The following is a 15,520-nucleotide window of genomic DNA, read 5'->3' on the forward strand; positions in this document are numbered from 1 at the left end:
ATTTTAGACATATATTTTATCGAAGAGTGTGGTGATAAGACAAAAATAAGCTTTATGTTTTATCTTTTTCTCTTTAGAAGAGAGATGGTTTGTGTCGTAGAATACATTACAGTATTTAATATCGTGTACTTTGATATTCTTTTCTTAATTTACTGTAATTTCTTGTTTCCTATAATGCCAAATCTTGACAATATGGTGAAGGTTGAGTTTTGATCTTATTGGTTTTATACCTGTGTTTATACAAGACCAAATTAAGACTTAGTTAGTTTGTGATTTATATTAAGATCTTTCTTATAATATTTGTTATGTCTTAATCTTAATACTATATTATGCTTTGTCTGGAAAATAAATGTTAAAATATCTTAATTTTGCATATCCTATTCCATCCTTCCATTAGGAAAAATATGGTTTATAAATCACATATACAGGGTCCGGCAATAGTGCGTCGGGCATCTGTAGCTCCTAAAATAAAAAACTTGAGAATTTTGTTTAAGTGCAAACCTAACGTATGTACTAGGATGTATTTTAGGAAAATATTTTAATTTCTATAGGGTGGCTCAAAAAAGTGTGAGTGGATCGGGATGATTTTTTTAAATGGAACATCCTGTATATTATTGCATTTTTGGCTTCCTTTCAGATCACTTTGTATAATCCTAAGACATGAGTCAATATATTTCAATAATTTCAGAGATATTAATAAGTAAATAAAAATTATATATTTTTCAGCCTTTCTTAAAAAAATATTAATAATACAAGAACTGTCCTAAAATCAAAACTATATTAGATATTTACTTTAGAGGGTCTGTACTTGCTTTGCTATAAATATGGAAATCGTAAATCTTACAGGATGTTCAAAATTCTACGCCAAACTTTCTAAAATATAAAATAATTTTTCTTTGTTTTTTTAAACGGAACACCCTGTATATTATTTTTTCAATAGATGGAGAATTAAAAAATGAACACTTTTTGCATTTAGAGTATTTCAAAATTTTCAACGGTTTCGCAGATATTCCCGGTTTTGTATTTCATATGGCATTTTCCACAGTAAATTTTTATCAAAGCCACCTAATGATTGTTCTCTCGTATTTTACCATTGAAAGCGCCATATGAAATAATACTGCCTGTATCCGGAAAACTATTAAAAATTTTGATATACTTTAAATACAAAAAATGTTCATTCTATAATTCTCCATTAAATAAAAAAATAATATACAGGGTGTTCCATTTAAAAAAACGAAGAAAATTTATTTTATATTTTTGAAAGTTTGGCGTAAAATATTGAACATCCTGTATGATTTACGATTACCATATTTATAGCAAAGTAAGAACGGACCATCTAAAGTAAATATCTAATATAGTTTTGATTTCAGAACAGTTCTTGTATTTTTAATATTTTTTTTAAGAAGGGTTAAAAAATATATATTTTTGATTTATTTTTTAATATCTCTGAAACTATCGAAATAGATTTACTCATATCTTAGGATTATGTAAAGTGATCTGAAAGGAAGCCAAAAATGCAATAATATACAGGGTGTTCCATTTCAAAAAAATCATCCAAATCCACTCACATTTTTTTGAGCCACCCAATAGAAGTTAAAATATTTTCCGGAAATACATCCTTATACATACTTTAGGTTTGCACTTAAACAGAATTCTCAAGTTTCTTATTCTAGGAGCTACAGATGCCCGACACACTATTGCCGGACCCTGTAGGTGTAAGAATAGAGAAATCTTAAGGTAGCAGAAAAAATAATGCAATATATGTATAAGCAGAATTAAACAAGGTAACTGTTCATGTTGCTGAAGCTGATTCTACAATTTTAATTACGGAGGCTAAAAGGCCTTTTAAGGTCTCCGTAGCGTTGATGGAATGTTAAAAAACTATTATGAACATGACATGGAGCTATTGCATTTAAAAATTAAAAAAAAAACTTAGACACATCCCTTTTAATTTCCCGAATTTTTAATAAAGCCCTTTTTAAACGTAGCATAATATTCTAGAGCAATTAGATTAATTATAGGAATCTAGAGTTTTATTTCTATTTAATTTTATTGACTATAAAAATACATAATAAGCGTTCACGTGTTGTGCGAAATATTAAAATAATAATATAAATAATATACCGCGTACTATGATTGAAAAAAAAAATAGTGTCAGTGATGACTATGAAATGAAGATCGCTGTCATTTTATATGGGAAATGTCCTCAATCGTCATTTCCCAGCCAACTGGACGCCGTTTTTTCGATCATACGGTATATATTGACAAAAGAACACTGAAAAGCACATATTTGTTTTCTACTGAAAATAATTCCAAAATAACTTGCAATCTGGCAACATCGAAGATGTGCGCATGCCTAGTGTCTGTGACTATATGCAGCAAAAACTCGTTTCAAGGTCAGCCACCGGATCCACACCATTACCCCGTTTTATATTTTGTCGGTTGATTTTTGGTTTTAACTCTTTGATTTTTGGTATTATTTATTATTGTAGTGCAAAAAACTAATTATTTTGGTGTTTAAGTGACATAAACTACTACCAGATATATGGTCACTCTCGGTTTCGCATAAAAAATAGAAAAATTGAAAAATTACACGTTGTGTAAGTGATTTAACCTAAAAGTGCCCACATATTTTTTACTTATCGTGGTTTTTGTGTGTGTTTTTTAAGACTCTAACAATTCATCAATAAAGCTTAAGGGTACAGCCACACTATCCTAAAAACGGCGTATCGGCGTAACGGCGTAATGACCTTGAATAGATTTCCAGTAATTCTATTGGCTGAGGGTGCAGTCACACTATCCTAAAAACGGCGTATCGGCGTAACGGCGTAATGACCTTGAATAGATTTCCAGTAATTCTATTGGCTGAAACATTCATCTGTCAGAAATTTTATCTGTCAAATTCATCTGTCAAAAATTTCAGCCAATAGAATTACTGGAAATCGATTCAAGGTCATTACGCCGTTACGCCGATACGCCGTTTTTAGGATAGTGTGGCTGCACCCTGTGAAACATTCATCTGTCAGAAATTTTATCTGTCAAATTCATCTGTCAAAAATTTCAGCCAATAGAATTACTGGAAATCGATTCAAGGTCGTTACGCCGTTACGCCGATACGCCGTTTTTAGGATAGTGTGGCTGCACCCTAAGTGGAGTGCGTTTTTGGTGCTATGCCTCATCTTTGTTGTATTCCTGGTGTAAAGGATAGTTATACTAGGCAACCTAAGGTGTCCGGAAGAGCAAGAAAAGTGGGGAGTTATAAATCAAGAGAATTCTATTGAAAATATCTTTAATAAATTTAAAAATAATATTCTCCCATGATAGTATTAATGAAAACTGGACAATTATGTTTATTTTATTCATATTGTGGAATCTCCACTCCAAGTGTTGTTGGTTCAGCTTTGATAGATTCAAACACGTAAGATAAACATGTCAGTAGGTATTATGATCTAGGGAAAAATAAAGAATATGTGTATTAAAGATCATGAAAAAGATTATTATTTTGAGTTCAAATTTTAAAAAAGATTTTTGTAAAGACAAGACTGATACAGTTTAAAAGAAGAATGTGTTTTTGTTTGATAATATATAATGTATGTCAAGCATAACATATATTTGTTCAGTAATTTTTAATGAATAGTGTTGATTATTTATAATACCAAATAAATATCAAATATTTTAAGTGATGGCTGAATACAATGTGAATAAAATAACAATAAAATTGGTATATTTGCATAATACAAAATTAAGTTTTAAGTATAAAGGTGTTACTAAAAATACTAAGAAATTCATATTTCTTTGTTTTAATTGGTCTAATGTTATTTACATTTTACGTAAGAATTATACCGTATCATCGAAAAAAATCGGCGTCTAGTTGGCTTGGAAATGAACATTGATGACATTCCCTAAATAACTGTACACATAAAATAATTAACTAGAATTTTACAATCTTGGAAAATTTGATATTCTTGAACCTTGTTTCTAAATATTCTAAATTTTTTTGATATTCTTGGGATTTAGGTTCAGGAAAAACGCTGATTAAGTTTTTTCATTTGGGTTTTCAACATTTTTTATTTGGTTTAAAAAAAAAACGTTTCGGCTAACAGTATAGCCTTCATCAGTGTTGTGTCATATGAAAAAATAGTGTCGAATATAATCCAAAAATTACATATAAAAATATTCACACCACGCACATAATGTTTACTGGGTACTCCATAGTCAATGTAGATAATTTTAGCGTTAAGAATAATAATTTTAAAAATATGTGGTCATCTTTTGATAAGTTTATATTAGTTTATTAATTGCAGTAAACATTATGAGGTGTGAATTATATTGTACATGTAATTTTTTGGATTATATTCGACACTATTTTTCTCATATGACACAACACTGATGAAGGCTATAGTTAGCCGAAACGTTTTTTTAAACCAAATAAAAATAATGAAAACCCAAATGAAAACTTAAATCAGCGTTTTTCCCGAACCTAAAAATCCCAAGAAAATCAAAAATTTTAGAATAATTTTACATATAAAATGCCAGCGATCTTCATTTCATAGCCATCGCTGACGCCTTTTTTTCGCATCACTATTAGTAGATATTGAATGTTTTTTGTTAAATTAGATCGATTTTCAAACCCCAAAATTTAAAATATATTTACATTTTACCCATTATCTTATGCACCTATACATTATTTGTATATTGTAAAACATTTGCTGCATTTGTATGGTTCATAGTTTATTTGCCAAAGTATTTATTACTACAAATAGGTATATATGTTGTAATTATTAACTGTATATTATGTATATTTAATGTAAACTATATCATTTTTAAAATACAAACCAAAAATCTGAGGAATAATTATGTTTTCCATGTATTCTACAACATATTTATTATTAATGCGTTATATCTAACTAGCGTGACGTCATAAATCTCGCCCGAGGCTGATCTTTTAATAGAAAGCACTGTCTTGTTATCTTGTTAATCATATAGAGAATTATCGTCACAACCGTTAAAAATTAGGCTGTACTTAAACTGCCGTTAAACGGTAGCTTACTTTTCAAAAATTGGAATATAGAACAAAACAGAGATGGGTAAAGGTGTGGATCCGGTGGCTGACCTTGAAGCCTATATTTGCTGCATTTGATCATCGATACTACGCAAGCGCACATCATCGATGTTGCCAAATTGCAGTTTATTTTCGAATTATTTGCAGTTGAAATTTTTTTTTGCATGTTAATCAATAATAATATGAATTCTATAATTAATTTTATAATTTCAGATTTATCTTGATATCCAAAATTAAGGTAAGAAGGATAATGAAGATTGTGAAATGAAAGTATTATGAATATATAAAATTGTAATAATAATAACATTTATTTATATATTTACATTAGAATTAAAATTTATCATTTACGGATTTTTTCTTAATGGTTTTAAACTTATTAGAATTATTTTATTTCTTTCAAGTTATTTAATTTCTAGTTATTTACAAGCAACAATAGTTTTGATTATATGTATTGATGTTTTGAGGTACTACCATGACGGGTCTTATTGTCTTATTATAGAACAATACACGTCAATCGGAGATAGAGGTAACATTTTACCTATAATGTTACTAATATAATATACTTTGATTATAATTAATGTTTGTATCATAATTTCTTAAAAATATCAAGTTAGTGGATTAATAGCAATTTTAGACATATATTAAAATATATCTTCGATAAATCGAAGAGTGTGTGTTGATAAGACTGAAATAAGCTTTATGTTTTATCTTTTTCTCTTTAGAAGGGAGATGGTTTGTATCGTAGAATACATTACAGTATTTAATATCGTGTACTTTGATATTCTTTTCTTAATTTACTTAATTTCTTGTTTCCTATAATGCTAAATCTTGACAATATGGTGAAGGTTGAGTTTTGATCTTATTAGTTTTATAAGAATAATAATAATAATAGAAATACAAGACTAAATTAAGACTTAGTTTGTGATTTATATTAAAATCTTTCTTATAATATTTGTTATGTCTTAATCTTAATACTATATATTATGCTTGGTCTGGAAAATAAAAGTTAAAATATTTTAATTTTGCATATCCTATTCCATCCTTCCACTAGGAAAAATATGGTTTATAAATCATATATGCTAAGAAAATCACATAAATTAGGTGTAAGAATAGAGAAATCTTAATGTAGCAGAAAAATTAATGCAATATATGTATAAGCAGAATTAAACAAGGTCACTGATGTTAATGTTGCTGAAGGCTGATTCTACAATTTTAATTACGGAGGCTAAAAGGCCTTTTAAGGCCTCCGTAGTTTTGATGGAATGTTAAAAAAAACCTATTATGAACATGACATGGAGCTACAGCATTTAAAAATTAAAAGAAAAAACTTGGACACATCATTTTTAATTTCCCGAATTTTTAATAAAGCACTTTTTAAACGTAGCATAATAATCTAGATAGGAATCTATAGTTTTATTTCTATATAATTTTATTTATTTTATAGTATAATTTCTATATAAATATTTTATAGACTACATAATAAGCGTTCACGTGTTGTACGAAATATTAAAATAATAATATAAATAATATACCGCGTACTATGATTGAAAAAAAAAATTGCGTCAGCGATGACTATGAAATGAAAATCGCTGTCATTTTATATGGGAAATGTCCTTAATCGTCATTTCCCAGCCAACTGAACGCCGTTTTTTCAATCTTATGGTATATATTGACAAAAAACGCTGAAAAGCACATATTTGTTTTCTACTGAAAATAATTCCAAAATTACTCACAATCTGGCAACATCAAAGATGTGCGCATGCGTAGTGTCTAAGACTATATGCAGCAAAAACTCGTTTCAAGGTCAGCCACCGGATCCACACCATTAAGCCCCGTTCTCAGAACTGCGTCGTGTCGACAGCGACACAGATTGACACTTCAAACGACCAATGGGAGCTGTACTAAATTTAAAATTGACAGCTGTTTGAATTTAGTACAAATCTGATTGGTTCTTTTGTCGTGTCGCTGGCGACAGTCGCAGTTCTGAGAACGGGGCTTTAGGCATTCCAAACCACGTGATTTTAAAATGGCGGCTGGGGGCAAGGTCAATGAAGCCGATCAGCTGTTCTGTCATAATTCTATCCATTGAGGTTTTAGTTTTGTATTCAGTTTATATTTTTTTAATAATACATACCTATTGGGCCATCAGTATGTGTAAAAAATGATAGAAATAAATAAAAAATATCTTTCTTATTGTTTATTCGACAATTGTATATTTTTGTTAAGGAGTATAACAGTATATAGTACATATTCGTTTATTACGATATAGAAACAATAAGCTAATTTTGTAATTTACACTCGTGAAAATAAGAATTACAATATAATGTTATAAATAAATAAATATTTGAGTAACAATCAATAATACAATGCGATTCCTAAATGCCATTTTAAAACAATATGTCATATTTTTTAGAGCATCGTAGATGGATTGGACCATTCTATTTATAGGTTTTATACCTTTTGTATAAATCATTATTGATTACTTCAAATGTTGTTAAGGCTGTAGCAAAAGACACTTTAAAACGATAAGCCAAATCTTTTAAACTTGCCTAGAGCTGTCATTTGTGTAAACGGTATGTAATCTGCAATAAGGCGAAATTACTAATTTTAGATGTTGCAAAACTAAGCTACTCAAATTTGTTGCATAAGTCATCCATCGTGATGTATGTTTGTACACTAAAACTGTTGATTCAAACATCTGTTTCAATCACCCGATGAGGTTCTGCTTCAGACGTGTTAAGAATGGCCTATAATAAATATCAAAATTAGTATATTTTAAAATCTGAACAGTTGTCAGTAATCTCACTTCATATTGTACTTTTCTTCTTTAGTCAGCCCTTAGTTTTCTCTCAATATCATCCTTTTTTTCAGATTTGTACAATTATGACCCATGTCTTGTCACGGAACCAACTCAATCTGGATGATTTTCATCTTCTAAACTAACAAGTTTTCCTAGAAATAACAATTATAAACTTGTAATATTCCACCATTATTAAAACAGAAATATCAATAAAGAATTTTGATTACAGACCTGTTAGAAAGTGTTTGCTACACACCCTCTGATTTTTTATTATAGACCACATTAAATCATCCCTTTTATAGCTGCCATCCAAAGAGAACGACGTTTCTTGGACAATTAATTTTGTTCTGTTAGAAGCGGTGATTTGTGGTCGTAGGGACACAATAAAATATAAATTGTCTTTATTTGCTCGACTTCCGACACGTAATCGGCATGTAACAAAACGTCTTCAAATATTATGTTTCTCGCAGAATTTATATCCTGGCTATCAAAATTTACTATAAATGTGTTAACAACTAACTACTGAGCCACAATATGAACTGAAAAACACTATAAAATGTATTAAATATAACTTAGCTCTGGTTTGACTACCACAAGGACTAATGTAAATACAGCCATGTGTGCCCCCAGCGGCCATATTGGATCGATTTTGACAGGTCGTTGGAATGCCTAATTAAGCCCCGTTCTCAGAACAGCGACTGTCGCCAGCGACACGTCAAGAGGACCAATGAGATTTGTACAAAATTCAGACAGTTGTCAATTTTAAATTTAGTACAGCTCCCATTGGTCGTTTGAAGTGTCAATCAGTGTCGCTGTCGACACGACGCAGTTCTGAGAACGGGGCTTTATCCAGAGATGCATGAGGTTGACCTGAATGAAATATTTTATAGATTTAGTTGTTGAAATCTTTAAATTTGTTTTATTTGCACTTATTAAGAAAACTGGTATACCAGAAAACTATTCTTTTTTTGTGCTAGATACCTAATAAAGAAAGTAATACCGAATTCATAATAACAATGCCGTCTCATAACAGCTTTTGGATTGTTTTAAAATATTTATTTTTGTTTGGAGGTCGATTTTACGATGATTTACGGTACGATATATTTAAAGGTTGAAACGATAATTCTCTCTCTGACATTCTGCTGACATCTGACAACACTAAACACTGGTTTGACGTTTGACTGACCTAACCTCAGATACTCAGATATGCTTTGATTATCAACTTGAGAGTTCAGAAAATAAAATTAATTTTCTTCATTTGAAATCCCTAATTAAACTATCAAAATAAATTTGTTTTAAATACCGCATAATTTTGCATTTTTTATGATATAAAAATGATATGTTACAAGTTTATTGTTAAACTTGTCAGGTAAAATGATGTATCGAAAACAACAGCTAAACAATATCATTTTACACCTAGGTGTTTTCATAATTGGATTTATTGATGGGTCAATTCAGGAATATAAACACTGTAAACATTTCAAATCAAATATTTGCTTAACTTGATAAATTATTTATTCTTTTAGATTCATTAGGAAACCCAAAGCTGTGTTCGCCATTGAGTCAAAAGAAAGTTAAATACGAAGCAGTTATAGTTGATGAAGGACAGTTCATTAATCAGCATAGGCTTTTATGGAACGTAGATAATAGTTGTAGTTTTGAAGTTGAGTCCATTTATTCTAATGGTGGTGTTATCGCAGTAATACAGAACATAAACTTACGAAAAAATGAAAGTAATGGAGAATGTATTGATTACATTCAGATTCGCGTTCAAAATAAATTTACTCGACGATTTTGTGGAAACTTTAATGCAACTTCTGTGATGAACCAAAATGAAAATGGTGAAATTAGTAGTATCAATTCTGCAATGAATAAAAATGGTGAATTAGATGTTACTATATTTATTGATAAAGAACCACTGGCTTATAATACTAGAACTGAATTTAGTGTGGTATTTACATCTTTTAAAGGTAAATGGATAATTTATTGCGGAAGTAGTGTCAAGCTCCTTAAGAAAATATTGTTTCTGCTTTTAGAATGTTCATATTTGAATTATAAACATTACAAATTGGAACAGTGTAATGAACGAGAAGAAGTATGTATTAAAACTCATTTTTTCATGGATGGATTAATTAATTGCCCTTATTATGGATGCACCGATGAAGGAAAATGCTTGCTGTCTGTAAGTAGGTAAATGCTGCTGAAGTTCTTCACTTTTCTACTGCTTTTTCTAGTCCAATATTGAGTCCAAAGGGTCAGTGGGAGATAGAGTACTTATAGGTTCCCTTTCTACATTAGCACTCTTATTTGCTCTTTTCTGTTTACTTATATGGGCCTTTAAAAAACATAAATTATTCTGTTGGAGAGAGGATTTTGCTCATCCAACTCCCATATCTGATAATAATCGTAGTGTGAGTATGTGTATATTTTAGTAAATATTACTTCTTATTTTATTATGTTATAGTCATGTGTAATGGAAATGCATGAACCTACTGGGATAAGGCTGGCAGAACCAGCACTTCCACCTACACAACCTTCTGCACCTGTTGACCAAGGAAAAGATTTACCTCCATCATATGATAGTTTATTTCCTAACTCAACTAATGAATAATTGATCTTATTATTTAGATTACCTTTTAGAGTTTAGTCTATATTTAATTGATATAAAAGTTTATATTTTTTCTTGCCATGTTTGTAGTTTTATAAAAGTAAGTAGAAACTAGCTAAGATTTTAGATATAGTATTTTTAAAGTTAATTGGTCTTTTTTAGGGTTTTTAATTTCGGTACTGCCATTGTCAGCATTATCTGGACCTTTGAATAAAAATATTAAGGAAGGAGTATAATGCTATTCATGTATTCATGCATGGTCTAAAGATGCATGGTAGATGGAATCAACATCATAGGTCCCCATCCTCGACTTATTCTTTTTGAGGTTTCAATTGAAACATTTGAATTTGATTTGAAATTTCGTGTATTTGTCTTTACTGAGCTTATTTTATGTTATTTATTATTTATTCTGCAATGGATTTTGATTAGAGGTAGTAAATTTAAAAGGAAATTGTATCAGAACTCGCAGTGACAATATGTAATATAATTTGCCGAAAAGACTAAAGTAGTTGCATAGCGTACGGTATATCTCGATCAAATGTCAAGATAAATAATGGAGTAACTTTTCACTTGGAAATGACTATATAATATACGTACCATATGATCAAAAAAAGTGTCAGCGATGACTTTTCATATTGACATGACAATTAATGACATTTTCTATATAATTTTACATATTAAATGACAGCGATCTTCATTTTATAGCCATCGCTGCCGCCGTTTGTTTTTCGATCATGTTGTATATATATACGAGCCCTAACAATTAAATGTTCGGACAAACAAAAATTTATTAAAAATTTTTATTTTCATTAACTGAATTATTTACATTTAAGAAGTACATTAAAAATATATTAAAATCTAACATTTCTAATGAGTATTTAAATAGTTTAGTTTCTATAAACATTAAAATAAACTGTAGGCCAATAAATAAACAAAAAGATTGCACAATATCGTGACAACTAAATGTTCGGACACTTTAAAAAGAACTGTTATATGGCGTTACATCGGAATGAACTTTTGCAACCACTGCAAGCCTGTTTGGCATTGTTTTTATTAATGATTGACATACGCCAGAGTAAAAATTTTGCCATAATTCACTTAATATCATCGTCAAATGGGCAACGATTTTTTGGGGATCGTGGCACAATTTTTGTTTTGTTTTATGCCACATGTCTCGATAACATTAAGGTCTGGACTATGCGAAGGCCATGAGGGGACCTTGATGTTCATGTCCCTAAACCATTTTTTAGTAGTTTCAGCTGTATGGTATGCCCCGCCATCCTGTTGAAATATAAAATTATTGTCCTGGTCTTTACCAGAACAATTGGTTACAAGGACCTTTGTCCTTCCCACTTGACACAAGAATATTTTTCAAATTTTTTTGATTTTTTGACGCATCAATTATGACTTCTACCACCTCATACTTTTCTGAGCCTATTTTGGACATACTCCTTCAAATCATAATGCCTTTAGGAAATTTCACTGTCCTTTGGAGGCAATCTTTATCAAACAGATACTCTAGCGGTGTTATTATATCGATATTAAGGTGGTTCATGTGCACATGTAATTTGTGCACTTGCCATTTGCGATTGGAATTATTAGCGCCGGATTGGGAAATAATTAAATATTTTACCTTAATGTCATTTTTGTAGTTACTTAATGTGTTTTGTGACATCAGAAGTTCCAATCCGACGCTGATAATTCTAATCGCAAATTGCAAGTTCAAGGATTACAACTGCACGCATGCATGATCTTTATGAAAGATGGACAGTGGAATTTCCTAAAGACATTATGTTTTTAGAGTTTATGTCCGCAATGGGTCTAGGAAGGTATGAGGTGGTAGAAAGGCACAACTAATGTGTCAAAATATCAAGAAATTTTGAAAAACAGTTTTGTGCCAAGTGCGAGAGACCTTTACCAGGATATGAATTTTATATTTCAACAGGAAGGCGGGGCATGCGATATGGCTAAAATTACTAAAAATGGTTTAGGGACATGAACATCAAGGTCCCCTCATGGCCTTCGCACAGTCCGGACCTTAATGTTATCGAGACATGTGGCATATAACAAAACAAAAATTGTGCCACAATCCCCAAGAAACCGTTGCCCACTTGACGATGATATTAAGTGAATTATGGCAAATTTTTTACTCTGGCGTATGTCAATCATTAGTAAAAACAATGCCAAACAGACATGCAGTGGTTGCAAAAGTTCATGCCGATGTAACGCCATATAACAGTTCTTTTTAAAGTGTCCGAACATTTAGTTGTCACGATATTGTGCAATATTTTTGTTTATTTATTGGCCTTCAGTTTATTTTAATGTTTATAGAAACTAAACTATTTAAATACTCATTAGAAATGTTAGATTTTAATATATTTTTAATGTATTTCTTAAATGTAAATAATTCAGTTAATGAAAATAAAGGTTTTTAATAAATTTTTGTTTGTCCGAACATTTAGTTGTTAGGGCTCGTATGTGTAGTAGGGTGGTCGTTAATTTATTTTTTCGGCGCCCAAAAAATCTTCCTTTTGACGATCCTCCTCTCACGCTCAATATAAGTTTTTTCATATGGTCCTTCCTTAATTTTTTATGCAAAAGTCTGGACAAAGAAATTGGGAATCCCAAACTGGTCCAATAAACTCTAAAAATACAGAGTGATTCACGACCGCGGTATGTTGGACGTTTATGGAGAACTTGTGATTTTTATAAAAATTTTGTTTTTCCATAAAGGCACCTGCTCTATCTGTCTAAATTATTTTCAGCGTTACAGTGTTGTAGCTTCATACTAAAAGTGGTATAACATATTTTCTATTTTAAATGGAAAACCTGGTATATTATTACGTTTTTTGAAACTATATATCTCATAATTCTTCTACTATACTGATATATAACCGGGTGCGTCTCAAAAGTGGCTCACCCCTATAACTTTTTTATTTTTTTCAGATTAAAAAAAAGTTAATTTGATATGTTAGTATATGACATAAATTAGGATTGATTGACATATTCAATAATTGTTTTTAGTCACTTCCTGTTTCACCGGAAATGACTACAACTTTTGATTTTTAAAAGACACTCTCGGTATTTTTTTACTTTATTCAATAGACAATGACGCTCTGAATAGAATGCCATATCATATGTCAACTTTTCACATTTTGGCATATGGTTTATTTGAAATTGTAACATGCGGTTCATAACGACAATTTGACTCGAAATACCAAGGTGTGGTACGTACCAAATTATTCGCAAAAAAATGCTTTTTTTCAAATATGCCAATAAGCCACCCTTGTTCCATTTGATAAAAAGGAGTTATAATTAAAAATACGATTTGGGCATCTTCTAACGTGACAGGGCAAGACACGAAAAACATTAGTCGATCAAATCTATTTTTCCAAGGCTCCTTGATAAAAATAGTGTTTTTAACACAGCCATGGAACTCTAGATTTAAACTTAAAATACGATTTTGTTTTCAGCGAAAATGTCAAAAGTTGACATATGATATATCATTGTATTGGGAGTGTCATTTTCAATCGAATAAAGTAAAAATATACCGAGGGTGCTATTTAAAAATCAAGAGTTGTAGTCATTGTTGGTGAAACAGGAAGTCACCAAACCAAACCAAACCAAAAACAATTGAATACGTCAATCAGTCCTAATTTATGTCATATACTAACATACCAAATTTCGTTTTTTTTATTTGAAAAATTAAAAAAGTTATAGGGGTGAGCCACTTTTTGAGACACACCCGGTATACTATATACAGGGTGGTCCGAACTGTATTCCGGAAACTTCGTTTGCATATTTTGCAGATAATAATAAGTAAAAAGTAAAAAAGTTTGTATACATGTATATCCTAAAATGCTTAGTTTCGGAGATACAGGAGTAGAAGTTTCATTTTTATTTTGATTTTTTCCAAATAATTTCTGAAGTATCACTATTTGGATGAAAATTGGTGTCTAGAAGTTTTTTGACATTAGAAATTTGACTTTGATGTCAATATGACTCCTACTTGTAGAGGGCGCCACCTACATATTTTTAACTGTTATCCTTGTTTATATATTCTTAAAGTTGTTCAACCGACTAGACAAAATGTGCTGCCAACTGGAGGACAAATCGGGAACCTTTCGGGGCGGAGTCAAAAATATCGATTATTTTCGTTATTTTCCTCAGAGTAATGTAATAATATAGCCCGGGTTTCTGCGAACTTTAATAATGATCAGCTGATTAAGAAATTTAAACGAAACTTTTATTTTATTGTAAATTGTGGATTATTTTTACCTGTTATTTTAAGAATTCTAAACCGTATTAACAAAGAAATTATTATTTCGATATATTGGTACATTATTTATAATTTATGATAATGCTAATTGCTGTTAATTAATATTTAAAAAAAAGTTACATACCTATTTTAATTGGATTTAATGCAGGTTTATAAAAGAATCATTTTATTCTAAATTGAGTGCTTTAGGAATTTTACGATATTTTTTTTTGAAAACATAAAACTTTCTACATTTTTGATGCCAACTAATTGGCATGGTATTATTGGTATGGGAATTAGCCAAGAAAGAAAAGAATTGATTATAACTTGTAATTTTTCGAAAAAACAAATATTAGACTTATATCGCTGAAAAGCTTAAAGAATGGCGCTTTTTATTAAGTCATGGCCAACTAGGATTTCCATTTAAAAAAAACATAATGTTTATGTCATATGTCAAAAATGACAGGCTTTAGAAAAAAAACAGAAAACACAAACTCATTAGGTATGTGATTATCTACAACTTTTATCTGAAAACTTTTTGTCTAAAATACTATATGATCGAATAAAAACGGCGTCAGCGATGGCTATGAAATGACGATCGATGATATTTCCCATATAATTTTACATATAAAATGACAACGATCTTCATTTCATAGCCATCGTTGAGGCCTTTTTTTATTCGATCATACGGTAGATTGTAATGGAATTAAAGACAAGTTTTAAAATAGCCAAAATTTGTGTTTTTGAAATATCTAGTAAGCCTTGAACTTCTCCGAAAAATCCGAAAGGCGC

General features: G+C 30.3%; 1 protein-coding gene and 1 long non-coding RNA gene across 3 annotated transcripts; one reads left to right on the plus strand and one right to left on the minus strand.

The window, feature by feature from the left end:
* Positions 1–7,516: 7,516 nt before the first annotated feature.
* LOC115884122 lies at positions 7,517–8,154 on the minus strand. The gene is made up of 3 exons (XR_004050500.1): positions 8,094–8,154; positions 7,869–8,014; positions 7,517–7,809 (listed from the first exon to the last, which is right to left on the minus strand). It is a non-coding gene; the product is annotated as an uncharacterized LOC115884122 (long non-coding RNA).
* An 889-nt stretch (positions 8,155–9,043) lies between these two features.
* Positions 9,044–11,238, plus strand: LOC115884123. 2 transcript variants are annotated; one of them, XR_004050501.1, is made up of 6 exons: positions 9,044–9,333; positions 9,389–9,832; positions 9,899–10,044; positions 10,097–10,273; positions 10,327–10,570; positions 10,633–11,238. XR_004050501.1 is itself a non-coding variant. In XM_030902621.1 (5 exons), exons 1-5 carry the CDS (start codon positions 9,237–9,239, stop codon positions 10,471–10,473), a joined length of 1,011 nt encoding a protein of 336 aa, XP_030758481.1. In that variant the 5' UTR covers positions 9,044–9,236; the 3' UTR covers positions 10,474–11,238. The 2 variants fall into 2 exon arrangements, 1 of the variants encoding a protein (XP_030758481.1); XM_030902621.1 differs by having other exon boundaries at positions 10,327–11,238.
* The last annotated feature ends 4,282 nt before the right edge of the window (positions 11,239–15,520 follow it).

The sequence above is a fragment of the Sitophilus oryzae genome, unplaced genomic scaffold, assembly GCF_002938485.1.
Source record: "Sitophilus oryzae breed Bouriz unplaced genomic scaffold, Soryzae_2.0 scaffold_2015_pilon_pilon, whole genome shotgun sequence".
Lineage (NCBI taxonomy): Eukaryota > Metazoa > Arthropoda > Insecta > Coleoptera > Curculionidae > Sitophilus > Sitophilus oryzae.